General features: G+C 45.2%; 4 protein-coding genes across 4 annotated transcripts; all 4 read right to left on the reverse strand.

Annotated features, from left to right (window-relative positions):
- Nucleotides 1-398: 398 nt before the first annotated feature.
- Nucleotides 399-1,745, reverse strand: BYT42DRAFT_559922 (amidohydrolase family protein). Its single transcript, XM_051567185.1, has one exon. It carries the CDS (start codon nucleotides 1,540-1,542, stop codon nucleotides 529-531), a length of 1,014 nt encoding a protein of 337 aa, XP_051426202.1. The 5' UTR covers nucleotides 1,543-1,745; the 3' UTR covers nucleotides 399-528.
- A 719-nt stretch (nucleotides 1,746-2,464) lies between these two features.
- Nucleotides 2,465-9,449, reverse strand: BYT42DRAFT_559927 (uncharacterized protein). The gene is made up of 9 exons (XM_051567186.1): nucleotides 9,161-9,449; nucleotides 8,881-9,095; nucleotides 7,839-8,820; nucleotides 6,786-7,761; nucleotides 5,680-6,721; nucleotides 4,063-5,604; nucleotides 3,628-3,991; nucleotides 2,747-3,566; nucleotides 2,465-2,669 (listed from the first exon to the last, which is right to left on the reverse strand). Exons 1-9 carry the CDS (start codon nucleotides 9,410-9,412, stop codon nucleotides 2,578-2,580), a joined length of 6,285 nt encoding a protein of 2,094 aa, XP_051426203.1. The 5' UTR covers nucleotides 9,413-9,449; the 3' UTR covers nucleotides 2,465-2,577.
- Nucleotides 9,450-9,725: 276 nt separating this feature from the next.
- On the reverse strand, nucleotides 9,726-11,796 carry BYT42DRAFT_559935 (uncharacterized protein). Its single transcript, XM_051567187.1, has 5 exons — nucleotides 11,326-11,796; nucleotides 11,045-11,263; nucleotides 10,781-10,963; nucleotides 10,267-10,690; nucleotides 9,726-10,193 (listed from the first exon to the last, which is right to left on the reverse strand). The coding sequence occupies exons 1-5, from the start codon at nucleotides 11,689-11,691 to the stop codon at nucleotides 9,880-9,882; spliced, it is 1,506 nt and encodes a 501-aa protein (XP_051426204.1). The 5' UTR covers nucleotides 11,692-11,796; the 3' UTR covers nucleotides 9,726-9,879.
- Nucleotides 11,797-12,710: 914 nt separating this feature from the next.
- On the reverse strand, nucleotides 12,711-13,271 carry BYT42DRAFT_642626 (uncharacterized protein; the record flags this gene model as incomplete). Its single annotated transcript, XM_051572587.1, has 2 exons — nucleotides 12,711-13,109; nucleotides 13,170-13,271. The coding sequence occupies 2 exons, from the start codon at nucleotides 13,269-13,271 to the stop codon at nucleotides 12,711-12,713; spliced, it is 501 nt and encodes a 166-aa protein (XP_051426205.1).
- Nucleotides 13,272-13,987: the final 716 nt, after the last annotated feature.

The raw sequence follows: 13,987 nt of genomic DNA on the forward strand, positions 1-13,987 counted from the left end.
CGACTACCGATCATGAAGACTACCTATTGGTACTGGCCGAAGATAACAGTTCAACTAATGATGGACCTCTCATCCAGTGTAAAAGGACAAGGCTGGGAACAGATCTGGACAGAGCGCTAATTAGCTGATAGGACCAAGAACGGGACGAAGCAAGGGAAATCGGGACAGAGCTGAGATAATCAACAATGATCGGCAAGAAGCATTCGTAGAAGTAGGCACAGACACACACAAGCAAGAAGGTGTTCGGGTGTTACTGGACAAGAAAAGAAGTGGATAACAGAAAGTGGATGGGAAAGAAGATAATCTGATTCCGCTTTATTATTTGGGCAATGGCAATGGGCTATAAGCAACATATAATCAGTGTAACAAGGAAATATGAAAAGCAATATGAATACAATGGATAATGGTATGAGCATAGAATAATCCAAAGAAGCATACGACTTCATAGCCATCACGCCCACGTAGACGTCTAGTTTTTTAACAGTGTTTTACGAAACAGGATTACATTTTATTTTACATTTATAAGAATTAAGCATCGCAATCTTTATATTGGTCCAGTTTGAACAACTTTTTAGCATTTCCTCTACCAATGGCTTCTCTGGTTTGTTCCGGTAATTCTGCTGCATCGAACCAGGTGCATGCGTCTTTGAAGCTTTCAAAAGGATAGTCGGTAGAGAACATGATACGGTCGGCGCCAATCTCGTTGATCACCAGATTCATGGTGGGCGTTGAAAAATTGCCAGACGTCGTCACCCAGATATTGTCACGAAAGTATTCACGAATCGTTTTCTTCATCGTCTTGTGCAAGCCGCAAGGTTTCTTGACATCTTCCAGCCAGTGATTAATGCGCCAAATGTCAACGGGGACATGCTCACCCAAGTGGCCCATGATGACCTGCAATTTTGGAAACCGATCAAACACTCCGTTGGTAACCATGCCGAGAACATGCAGCGATACACCTTGGGCAAAAGACAACGGAGGACCGACAAGCCATTTACGTTGCTTCCAGAGCTTATCGTAGATAATGCCATAAGGTTCACGAGGATGCATGTAGAATGGCACGCCCAATTCGCTGCATGTTTCCCAAAAGACGTCCCACTCTGGTTGGTCGTAGAAAATCAGCGTTTCACCGTCTTCTCCCACTTGGTAGTCGTTGACAAGTGCTCCCTTGAATCCATATTCACGCACACATCGAGTCAATTCTTCCGCCGCCGTCTTTGGGTCGTGCATAGGCAAGGCAGCAAAGCTTCCATAGCGGTCAGATTTGTCTTTGATCTTTTCGTACACATAGTCATTTACTTTTTGGGCAAACTTGAGCGCTTCCCCGGGGTCGGTAATGCTCTGCACACCGGGCGATGTATAAGAGAGGATGGTATAGCCAACCCCGTATTCGTCCATATACGAAGTACGGATGTGGTCCAGATCCATAATTTCCCTCACGTTCTTTTCAGGATCCACCGCAAACAGCCCTGCCCATTTGTGTGCCTGTTCACCGTTATCTGGATGGTCCCAATGGTCTTCAAGTGTAATCTTGCCACGCATATTGTAGAAAAGCAAATGTGTAGAGCAACTGGACGATGCCGCTTGAGCTCTTTATATATTATTATTCTCATTACTGCATAATGAACGCACTCGAGTTACATCAAGCAGTTGCCCGGGAAATAAATCACCCTCGCTTAATTTTTATGCTCATTTTTCTGCCCCAGCAAATGAGCCAACGCTTTTCTTTCTTTTGAGGCCTCGCATCCCCCAAACCCCGGCCAATAACCTACATTACGCATTCGTAGCAACACACCCAACATGTAATTTAATGAGTTCATCGACAAACCAGCATGGATAAATGGGTATGTGAGTGAACGATGCGTGAGTAAACGATTGCGTGAATAACCAACACATGGATAAATCGGATTATTTCTGCCGGCCATTGGCAAGGCGATGTCATCTGTTTTCCCGAAAAGAAGTTTCATCATTCCAACAAAACCCCGTTCATGCCCGGCTAAAATCTGATGTTTCCGCATCAATAGAAGGAGGGCAGGACGTTCATAAATATTCTGCAATTTAAAATGTATCACCCCTTTGCTGTAAAAAATGTGGAGCACTCGAGCGACCGAATAAAGGCAATCTTAATATACGAGAAATGCCCTGAACTAAACCAGGACTGGCGTTATGAAGGACGCTGGGGAATCCAGAGGAGGAATCCCCCAGCCAAGGTTAGCATCTAATTAAGGCTTTATCACATCGATATCATCAGTGAACAAAGCCGCAGGTAGTCTGCGTACATTAGAATGAAGTATATCATGAGATGTTTGAAAATGGCGATGAAGAAAGAATGCTGGTTTATCACACCATATTTCAGCTCCCAAAAGCAGGAAGACAATGCGTGTCTATTCGAACGAACTTGATAATTATTCTGTTTAGAAAACCATCAATTGACTGAGTTGCCCCAATATTGGTTTCAGATGCCATCGACAATGAACGGTAAAGAGATCTTTTAATGTATGCATGTGTTCGTTACAATGAAAATCTATACAGTGACTGTTTCTATGTGACAGATTGATGAGATGAGAGGGGCAAGTTTTACTGGAAGAACTTGTCGAGACTTTCGCCAAAGTGCGTTTCGATTTGAGCATTGACTTGCTGTACAAGCTTCTCAACACGAGGATCATCATCTGTTGGAAATTACATGGATGAGTTATCTGCATTCTCGACGAGCGGCTTGCGCCAAATGATTTACAATAATGCTTACCTTCCATGAGTTCTGCAAGGAATGAAATGCTCTCTGCCAAGAACAGCAACCATTCTTCGCCCAAACGACTGTATAATTCCTCAATACACTTCAAGGCTGCCAAGCGAATTTCGGGTATATCCTCGCGTGTCTTCATGAGAATCTTGTGGTTGAGCGGCTTCCAAAGAGTATCGTTCGAAATAGTGACAGCCATTTGGCCAATGCAGGGTACCAAGTAAGTCGTCATACGGGTCAGATAAGCTTCCGATTCGTTGGTGCCAATGATCGACATTTGTTCGATGACAGGATCCAAAATCTTTTCAAACTTCTCGGCATTCCACAAATTATCAGCATCATACAAGAACGATTTCTGCAACGCCTGCATGAGATAGCACCATAATGTATCAGGGGTGGTTTCGGTCGACTTGTACTGCTCGAGACGAGCAATTACATCGTCAATCACGTAGCCAAAGTAAGGCGTAAAGATAGACTTGAGCTTCGCCAACAAACCATCCAACAACTTGTAGAAGAACAGGGCTCGTTCCAAGGCAGCCTTGGAGAAGCGATCGTCACCCAGCTCCAACGTCGCCCAATCATAAATCTTGAGGAACAAAGGCTTGAACAATGTTTCGTTCAACTTCATGACCAAATCCAAGAACGCGTTAATGATCGATCCTTCGAGTTCATTGATGGCATCTGCGTCGAATTGCTTTCCGTGGGTACGTCGAATATCGAAAGCCAAGAGGAAGAACTTGAACAGCTGCTTGTAGTGCGAAGTCATCACGTCACGAGACATGGTACGGATGGCCTGAGATACAACAGAATACAATGACAAAACACACTGTGAAACGCACATGGTTAGTAAGGAGGTCTCATGCGATGCTCACCCAATGACTACTCACGTTTTTGCCACGTTTCAAAGCAGAGTCGTAAAAAGCAAACACTGGCGTCAAAAGCACGCGCGGTGGCACCTTGGTGGCCACGGCAGAGAGAACAGCATCCGCCTTTTCCTTGACGGCCTGGCGCTGAGCGTCCAAAGACACATCAACTTCATAGATGGAAGAATGCAAGATACCGCCGAGAATTTTTCCAAGATAAGGACTGACGAAATGAGGGAGTACACTGACAATCGTCTCCAGAGCTGCAATCACGGCAATTTCAAGCATCACATTGGAAGACTCTTGGCTCACCGTCTTGCTAAGAAGATCAATCATGATCGGCATGAATTTGGGCAAGTGCGGTACGGCACGAGGACCAATTTCTTGGCTATTCAAATCATGTCTTCGGTTAGTGAAAAAGCGATCCAAAGCTAAAAATGCCTTATAAACTATACGTACCAAATCACCGTAAGACACACCAAGCTGGAAATCTTGAGTTGATCGTTGTCCACCTGCAAACCGTGAGCACCAGTGATGACAGGAATAGCATCTGCAAATTCACCAGGATATCTCTGGCCAGAGATCTTGGCCAACGAGGCAATACACAACAAGGCGGATTGTTTATTGATGGAGCTATCTTCCTCACTGGTCGTCTTGGATTCCATCGCAATACAGTCGCACAGTTCCTTGACCATGTTCACCAAATGCAATTCACCCTCCTCGGGAGCTTGGCCGCGAAGTGCTTCAATCTTTTCGTTGAAAAGCGTCATGGCCTTGCGACGAATGCTGACTTCGCGGTGTTTCAAGAGGTGCGTCACCACATTGATAAACGCAGGAAGAGACAACAAAGCATTCACCTTGGTAAGAACGTCATACACCACCTTCAAAATCGCGCGCCAGAACTTCACCACCGCTGGGTTTTTCTCGGCCGAGGCGGCATACTGCTCGGCAAAGTCGGAGAAGTAGGTCACAATCTTCAACAACAGCTCGACCGATTCCAAATAGAAAGGTTCCAAAGCTTCGCGTGCGTCTTCCGCATTGACGCTTCTCGCCTTGCTGAGGAAACCTCTGGATCCAAGCAACTCACCGACAAAGTTAACCGTCGCAAGTTTATATTGGCGCAATTGCTTGGCGCTGTGTTCGTTCACATTGAACAAAGTATCTTGGCTCATTTCCACATCGTCCGGCTTCTCGTTGGGCAATGTCAACATGGAATTGAGCAAAGCAATCAAGGCCTTCATCTGGGTCTGGCAAGTGAACTGTTGACTGATAACCAAACTGAACTCCGTAAGGGATTCGGCTTCTTGCTTGGCGCCCCTGGCCAACTTTTCGGTGAACTTCTCCAAAAGCAATGAGATAATCACATAGAGGAACTCGTCTTCGCCAAGCGTGTGAATAAGCACCGAGAACAAACGGAGACGGCGATGCTTGGGAATATGGAACAGAGCATCCACAAACACCTTGATGACAGGCTTCACCTGGAGAGCCAGGGCAGCATGACCATCGGTTGTCAATCGTCGTGAAGCCACCAGGGGAGGAATCACCTTTTCCAACGTTTGCTGAATCACCTGGAAACTGTAATTGTCGTCCTGTCGCAACACGTTGGCACCCATGAAAGTAAACACGGGCATAATGTTGTGCAAGACACATTCAGGATACATGGAAGCAATGGTGGCCATCAGCAACAGAGCCTGGTTGTGGGTTTGAGGATTACCAGTGACACGAATGCACTGCACCACCACGTCGACACGAAGCGTAGATTCTTCCACATTGATCTTCTTTTCCTCCGCGGATTGAATGATACGCGTAAGCGAGGCCATCGTGATCTGGTTAATATAATCGAGCGATACAGGACTGTCGCGCAAATCGGCATTGATCACCGCCGTCAGCACTTCGAACAAGGGCTTGATCAGCGCCACATCATCCATGATCGAGGTCGTTTCAACGTATTCCAGCACCGTAACGAGCTGATAAAGATCCACAGGCTTGGAAGCGGTGGTCCTAGATGAATAAAAGAATGTGGATCATGAGAATACAAGTTTCGCATACAATATTTAGTCTGAAACAGATACTTACGCAACACGAGCGCGCTTGGCGCTTTGAGTAGACGAATCCACCGTAACGGATCCCATGAGAGTCTTGGCCACCAGGGTCAAGTTTTCCACCAGCATCTTGACCGGGACAGAAATGCGAGAAAGAACAGATTTGGCGGCACGAATATCCTTTTGCTGACCATCAGTGGCAATACGGATCAGGTTAGCAAATAATTTCTGCTGGGTATTCTCGTTTGCTTCAGCAAAGAAGGCAGGCGTGATTTGCTGAAGAGCATAGAGACACACGTCCAAAGTCTGCTCCGTTTCCGTCTTGTTGGACAACAACTCCAAGAAAAGCGGTAATGTCGTATCGTTCTTGGCTCCGAGTTGGCTAGCATTGCAAGGCAAGTAGCAGCGAATGAGCAAACCAACAAAGCGCGCGTGGACAGTGTCACGCGGTTTCTTGAGTTCAGCTTGAAGAACAGGCGCCAGTTTCTGTAGCTTAAGAGGCGCTTCAATATCTTGCAACAGATTCAACAAATTAATTTGCACCGATCGATACGGCAACGCCTTGACGTGGTCCAAGAATAATCCAAGAATGGTGTCTTTTCGTACGCGGGCCGATTTGTCCTTTGATTGTTCGCAAAGCTGCAGATATTCCTTGAGCAAGCTCGCAATATACATGCGATCACCCGACAATTCAGTGCTGCGATAGCAAAGGTAATCCACGAAATGAGCGGCATCGTCCGAACGAATGTGTCCGATATCTGCACCTGAAGGGCCATAAAGACTGGAACTGCTCAAGATGGTGATATTACCGGAAGGTTTACCGGCCGACGATTTCTTGTCGTTGTCTTTTTCGTAGAATTTGCGACCTGTAGGAAGCCCGACAGCAGCATAAGCTTTCTGGATAGCTTGCAAGCAGTGAATCGTTTGCACGCGAAGAGACGATTCCTCAGATTGCAAAAGGGGGAGCAGAGCAGGCACCAAATGTTGGAAATCGACCGCATTGGACTGCAAGCCATTGTGGGTCATCAAAGAAGCAGCGATTTGCAAAGCACGAGCTTGAATCACGTAGGAAACATCTAACAAAGAATACATACAGTCAGCAACCGTCACCCAGAACCGTAATATTATCCTTTTGCTCACCTTCACTGCTCCAAACAAGCACCAAAAACTCCCAAGGCTTATTCTGCAAATGGTCACGGATGAACGTCGGAAGCATGGACTCAAAGCAACCGAGAGTGGGACCACCCACAAGCGCTTTGAACAACGCCACCATGGTCTGACCATACAAGCGCACCTTTTGCGATTGACTTTCGGCGGCGGACCAGACAATTTCTTCATTCAACGGTTGCATGGCAACGGCGATGTTGCGGATAACGAGCTGAATCAAGCGAGCGATGGTAAGATCGTCAAGATCGTCAATCTTCAACAATCTGTTGAACATAGTCGATAAGGGCAATCCCTCTTCGGTCGAACCCATACTAGCAAGATACTTGGTGGTATAAATGGCCTTCTTTCCTTCGGCATCTACAGAAGCGAATACACCTTCCAGAGCCGCCAATCCCAAACCGTATTGCTTTGTATCCTTGGTGATATAGATGGCACGACTGATCACCAAAAGTCCGAGCACCTTTTCTACGCGATTGTCGCTCTTCACCATGTCGATCCAGAAATCAAGTCGTTCCTTTGAAACCTCGGTTTGGATACCGTCAGCCTCCAACTTGATGAAAGACATCGCACCAGAGGACTTGACCGATGTCTGATAATGTTCGTACATTGTCTTGAGAAGATGACCCTGTTTCTTCACAGAGGTTGGCTTGAACGCTTTGATATTATCGTCGGATGCAGCAAAAGCAAAAACGGCTAACAGACGAGCCACACGGGTGGCCATCTCTGGATGATTGAGAGCCAATTGATCGTAAAGGAATTGAACAACGATATGGGCGGACTTGTTAGCATATGCACCACGTTCTTGCATAAGACGATTCAAAGCGTTGAAAACGTCTTGAGCAGGCACAAATTCCAATAGCTTCTGAGGCACATCACGGATCATGTACAAAAGAAGATCATCAAAGCTTTCAAGCGCGCCGACGAACAAGGAGCGAATCATATCAGGCGACTAACCAAAAGAAAAAAAAAAGCTGTTAGCACCAAAATGATCTAACATCCACAAACACACCGCTGTAGATGATTTACCTGAGTCAAAGCACTTTCTTTATCATCCAAAATAGTCACAAGTTTCTTGATACCAAGCAAGCGGACCGAAGCGGCGGGACTGTTGAGGCACAGGTACAAGGTCGTGTTGGCTTCACGCACCACATCGTGTCGGGTACCCTTGAAAGCGGCAGAGATGAATTCGTAAAGATCGGGAGATTCGGTAGAAGAGACCTTTTGAACTCTTTTCTCCAGTACAGCATCGAGATCATCCACACAAAGCTGAGAAATGGCCATCAACAAGGGACGATGCGTGGCAACGTAATCCTTCTTTCCGTCAGCAGGAACGGACAAATAATTGTCAACGAGACGATTGCAAAGCAAACGGACATTTTCACTCGAAAGGTAACTGTTGAGCACCAATTTCTGGAGAAGCTCCACCTTGCCGGCGGCGCAAAAGCTGGGAATCATACAAGCCATGAAGCGTTCGGTGGTGTATTTGCCGGCAATATCCAATAAATGTTGTTCAAACGAAGGCGAACGCATCAACGCGGCTGTAGTCGACTTGCCCAGACCTTCAAAACTGGCTTGTGTTTGAGCAAGGTGAACCACGGCAAGAAGGCCAAAACCCAAGTGCTTTTCTCCGCAGCGCTTCAGCATGGGACGAGTGAAAGACGAAATAGCGGCGGTGCTCAAGGTGATCACCGAAGAGAGCTGAGAAACGATCATGTAAGCAGCAATCTGCAATTCCGGGATCTTCCGGGCGTTCAAGCCATTGATCAGGTAGGGCATCAATGCAACCGCCTTGTCCTCGGTAATTCGTTCACCTGCGGTGATGTACGATGTCATGGTAGCGGCAAAGAAAGCATACAAAGTGGAAAAGTGCACCGGGTTTTCCGTCACTGTCTTGCATACAAAGTCCAACACAAAGCGATCTTTGTGCAGCTTTGTCACCAGCACGGAACGAGGCAAAGGAACGCCGCTTTCCTTTATAGATTTTAAGAAGCCCCAAGGGGAGGCATCACTAAGAGGAAAGAATGAGTGAGCTGACATTTTGGTATTGAAATCTAGGATCACGGCTTACTCAATCTGAAGAATGGACACCATCTTGACAAAGGCTTTTGTTTCGTGATAAGGCAGAATGGCACCAACGATGGCTTCGACATTGAACTGGTGAATACGGAAACGGCGGATCAACCATTCCAAAGCTTTGCCGGCAGGCTTTACGAGAAAATAAGGTGATAGTTGTCGCAAAAAGGCCGTGACACTGGCATCCAGTTTTTCGTTATCTTCTTTAGTCTACATAAAGAATGGGGTGAATCGAGTGATACAAGTGACGCAGAGAGACAGATTAGCGAACATACCTGAAGGACACGGTCAACGGATTTCATGCCTTCAGAAAACAGAGTCTCTTGGAAAGCGGTAAAACGCTCGTCGAGATTACAGAGTTCCAAAATACCATTGTAACCAATGGCATAGATCGTCTCGAGATCCTTATCTGCGGCTTCCTTGGCAGTAAAGAGAAAAGACGCCTTGTATCTTCTGGACACTTCAGTAGTGTTGCGCAAATCGGCCGTGCCGAGGCGCTTCAGCTGATCTTGCAGTGACATGACCATTGGAACAACAACTGCAATTACCACAACAGGAACCTCGAGAAAAAAAAAAAAAAAAAAAAAGATCTAATAAAAATGTGACGTGCATGTGACTATGGTTTTGTTATCCTGCAGGAAAATCCATTCTGTGTGAAAGTCCGACAATGAATGAAGTTCTGTTCTTGCAACATCTACCAAAATATTGTGTCTGTTAATGAATAAACAAACGGTCTTCTCGACCCGATTGATTCATTGTCTCTGGTCATGCAAATGATTGAATCATAAAGTGGAGAGCCCGATTATGGAGACGGCTTTGGGTCTACAAAACACATTTTGAGTCATGCATGATATGTAGTTTGATCAAGTTAAAATCAAAAAACTATGTTTAATGCAGGGATATGGTTACAAGGTGGATGGTGGAATGGATGAAATGAAAAAGGAAATGGGGTAAAATAATAAATTCTAGATGAATGCAGTGCGGGGTGGAATGTCTATAAGAAACCAGCTCTTCTACCAAAGGCTATCATGGCGACGGCATACATAGCCATGCCTGCAAGGATCCAAAAGAACCAAATCAAATCGTTCTCATTTTGACCCGGTACCATCACGTTCATACCAAAGATACTTGCCACCAGATTCAGCGGAACAATGATCGTTGCCAAAAAGGTCAATCGGTTAATCACTTCGTTCGTCGTATTACCGGATTGGGAAAGTTCGATAGAGATTTGACCGAGATAATTACGATGAGCTCGACCGAGAATAAGATCATAATGCGTCACGTTTTGAAGCATGGTTAAAATATGATCTATACAAAATCCAAATGAGTCCTACCCCATCTCTTTTCAGCAATGTTGTATTATTTGTTATTGTTAGTTTACCTTGAATATCACCGAGATACAGCATGACTTCGTGGTGCACTTTGCCGTCTTCGAATTCCTGAGGTGCATTTGCTTTTATTCGAAGGCGATGGTTAATTTCTTTGGCTTTATCATCATATCGTTTGATCAAGCTTCGAACAACATCGGCTTTAGGACCCAGTAAGCGTAACAGCTGCATCACGACTTTACGACAGCTGCCTAAACGTCGTAGCATATCCGTTTGTTCCGAGCCGTTCAATACAAGCACAAGATCATCGATAGAATCCACTTCCAATTCGGTCTGCTGAATCAACGGGGCAAAACTGTCGGTAATATTGTCGATCAACGCATAATTGATCCATTCCGGTGTGACATGGATGAAATCTTTCAGTTGATGGATACGTCGTCGGACATTGTGCGGATGTGGCAGAGGTTGGAATCGAAACTGACCAAAGAAAAAAGAAACCAACAACAGATAGTATGATCAGCGCGCTTGCTTAAATTTGCATAGGAACATCCAAAAAAGTATGCTTACGGTAAGTACTCCATCGCTAAAGACGATGATGTAAAAATTGACGGCTTCAAGATAATCGGGACTGTTCATGTCATGATTGAAGCTGCGAAAGCTGATAAACATGTAGTTTTGGAAAATCTCGCATTTTTCTCTCGATTCTTGAGCTTGAATATCTTCGGCAGTAAGGGGATGAATTCGAAAGATCTATTTGTTATTGAATTTTTGTACAACATCCAGTTTGGTGAGAGGTGGCTCCGCCTGAAACACCCATGATCCATGGCTTACCTTGCTCAATGTCTTCATTTCCTGGTTGGTAGGACCCAAAATATCAATCCACCAACTCTGCGTATTCATTAGCACATCGGCCACGGTACGTGAAGATGCTTTTTCGTTGTAAACCACGGTGTGGGTCAATAAATCATGGAGCGATGAACTCTTGAGCGAACCGAGTTCGGCAGAATAGAACGTGTACCGTTCAGCCGTAAATGGCAGTTTAGTAGGATCCTGCCATACTGTCAGCCACAGCGAAACCTCCCATATTCTAAAAAGTCTTGAACAGCAAGTACCTGCTTATGCTCGGGGTGAAGGCTAAAACTTCGAGAGGTGGAATGCTTTTCATCAAAGTCCAAAAGATCGTCGAGCTTAGCTGTGAGTTGGCGTTGAAGTTGAGGTTCCGGTCGCGCGGGTTCAGGTTCGCGGTAGTTTTCTATATAGGACTGCATGACGTCGGATTGGACTGTGGCATTGGTGGTATCTAAAGGATGTTGAATGCTGAAAGGGTAACAGACGTCGGATTCATAGTTTTCTCGAGTGGAATTGTTGGCTGTATCGGATGAACTAGGCGATTCACGCGAAGCTTCGGCAGTTCCCGATGGTTCCATCTGTAAGACGAAATCATCCGAGTTCGTAGCCGAGTTGGGTCGTTGATCCATTCTCCAGAGACGCCAATGTGAGAAACTTTTTTACACAAAGGCAAAAGCAATAAATAAATAAATAAAAATAGCCCTTTGCAATAGCAGACGGAGTGAGAAAATTCAACAAAAAATGGCGCATTGGGAAACCAAAAAAAAGCCCCAAAGCCTCGTGTCAAAAAAGGAAATTGCCAAGGATTTTTTGGGAAATTTGTCTTACCTGGGTGAAAAAATTTGGCCTGCGTAAGGCTTCTTCATCGGCAGATTCACCAGCTTAACGGGTAAAGATAACCGGCATGGCTTGTTGCAAGTGCAATGGTTCGCATATTTTGACTTTTGCATTCACGTCGCGATGCCAGATCTTGTTTCAAGTCTGGTATTTGAGAACATGGAAAAGTGAAGCATCATTCTGCCCCCTATTTACTCTTTGCAGCGGCTTTTCTTCCACAGCAGGAGCACACATCGGAGAAAAAAAAAGCAAAGATAATAAACTTATGTCGTATCGATCACTACTTACTTGAGACGTATTAAACTTGTTGATTTTTGAATAGTATGAGCCGTCCTTTGTGTCCGCTTGCTTCAACAGTTCGTTGATTCTGCCTTTCATATATAGTAGTATCGAAGGCTGCATTACCATAACCAACAACCGGAGGGGGTTCCATTGTTGGTAATACAATCAGGGATCAAATAGGCTAATGCTCTGCACTCTCGTTTTCTTTTTCTCGTCCAAAAAATAAAAATTATTCTATATCCAGACTATCAAAAAGATATTGAACCTGAAATCAGCCCAAGCAATTCGTTTTTTGAGTGGATGCCTTGAAGACTACCAACTGCTGAAACTGAGCAGAATAGAAAATGGCGAAACGCCTATATGAGCTGCTTGTAGTATGCTGTCTCTAATCTCCTATCCTTCTAAGCAATGCCTAATCTCTTGAGTTGCTTCTCGATCTCTAAACTCATTGCCTGTCAACCATTTCTTCCCTTTCCAACTGGATTAATTTTTTTCTTGCAAAGTAACTTTTTATTTGATAAGAAAACAATCATTCTCCCTGCGGAATGGACCCGACCTGTGGGTCCGTGTTGGGACCAGAGGAAACGATTTGGACTGCCGAAGCGGCAGCAGCAGGGTCCGAAGTAGCGGTATGAAGCGAAGTAGCGGCAGGAACGGGGATGGGGGCAGAGTCGGAAGGAGCGGTAGGAAGCGAAGTGACGGCAGGAACGGGAATGGGAGCAGGGTCCGAAGTGGCAGCAGGAGCAGGAATGACAGCAGGACCCGAAGTAAAAGCAGGATCCGAAGAAGGACGGGGGAGCGTCGACTCAGAATTAAGGGGACCGCGGGCAACAGGTGGACGAAAATGGGGTGGCTGTTGCAGTCGTCGTTGTTGTTGCCTTCCTTGTCCTCGTCGCCGACGACGACGACGACGAGGATTGCGACTGACCTAGAAAGAAATACTCAACAGTCAGTAGTCAATTTAATTGATGCAGCACAAGATATTGACCGGCCGTTGTTGCTGTTGTGGATCCTGCTGCGGCGGTGGGAATGGAGGTGGTGAAGGAGCACCCGGGTAAAAAATTAGTGCGTATTGAATAGTATAACTCATTGTTTATGGGCGGTTATTATTGAAAGAAGGAGTAGTTTTTATATCTCACAAAAGGAGCGATTCATCAGATAAGTAGATGACCACATTTGATGTCAAAAGTGAGTAAGACAACCAGATCGTATGGTGGGTGGAAAGAAACCGAGAGGTACGTAGACAGAAACAGATCTGTCATTAATTGACGGGAGATTGAAGGATGCAGGAAAGTATAAAAGAAATGTAAGTCAATCAACCTTATTACTTCCATTGAATTCAAACAACTGAGAAAAAATAGTGTATAATAGTGTATCTGATTGATTTTGCAGATGAAGCCTGCTCGTCGAACAAAATCGTGTCCATTATCAGTAATGCTACTTTAGTGCGTGGAGCTTGCTCCACATCTTCGTCGGTATTTTTGGATTATCATTTAGCATATGAAATGTTTTCTTGTCAATACGGAACCTTAGGTTTTTCATTGGATTCTCAGCTCAAGGCAAAAACTCTCTTAAGCGGTAATAATCGGGCAAGAAATGAGACATATTCCTTGCGCGGATTCAATCGAAAGCTCATACCATCGCAGTCTGGAAGCCAGGTTTATCTACGAGATTCTCACTGATCGATGAAATTCCAAAAATCCGCAATGTATGAATCGTAGCTGAAGCATTATTTTACCCATTGTTACGACATACTGCACTTTCCCTCTCATAAATCTTTATTATCATACTGATGCACTCCTATTC

This window comes from Radiomyces spectabilis, assembly GCF_025331425.1.
Source record: "Radiomyces spectabilis strain NRRL 2753 chromosome Unknown BYT42scaffold_3, whole genome shotgun sequence".
Classification (NCBI taxonomy): domain Eukaryota; kingdom Fungi; phylum Mucoromycota; class Mucoromycetes; order Mucorales; family Radiomycetaceae; genus Radiomyces; species Radiomyces spectabilis.

Bases quoted from the DNA above. Each gene is read 5' to 3' on its own strand.
- BYT42DRAFT_559927 (XM_051567186.1), bottom strand. From the start codon at position 9,412: ATGGTCATGTCACTGCAAGATCAGCTGAAGCGCCTCGGCACGGCCGAT. The intron at 5,605-5,679 runs GTAAGTATCTGT...TTATTCATCTAG, and splicing joins GCCAAGCGCGCTCGTGTTGC to GACCACCGCTTCCAAGCCTG. The intron at 2,670-2,746 runs GTAAGCATTATT...AATTTCCAACAG, and splicing joins CCTTGCAGAACTCATGGAAG to ATGATGATCCTCGTGTTGAG.
- BYT42DRAFT_559922 (XM_051567185.1), bottom strand. From the start codon at position 1,542: ATGCGTGGCAAGATTACACTTGAAGACCATTGGGACCATCCAGATAAC.
- BYT42DRAFT_559935 (XM_051567187.1), bottom strand. From the start codon at position 11,691: ATGGATCAACGACCCAACTCGGCTACGAACTCGGATGATTTCGTCTTA. The intron at 11,264-11,325 runs GTACTTGCTGTT...ACAGTATGGCAG, and splicing joins TTCACCCCGAGCATAAGCAG to GATCCTACTAAACTGCCATT. The intron at 10,194-10,266 runs GTAAACTAACAA...GATTTTGTATAG, and splicing joins GTATCTCGGTGATATTCAAG to ATCATATTTTAACCATGCTT.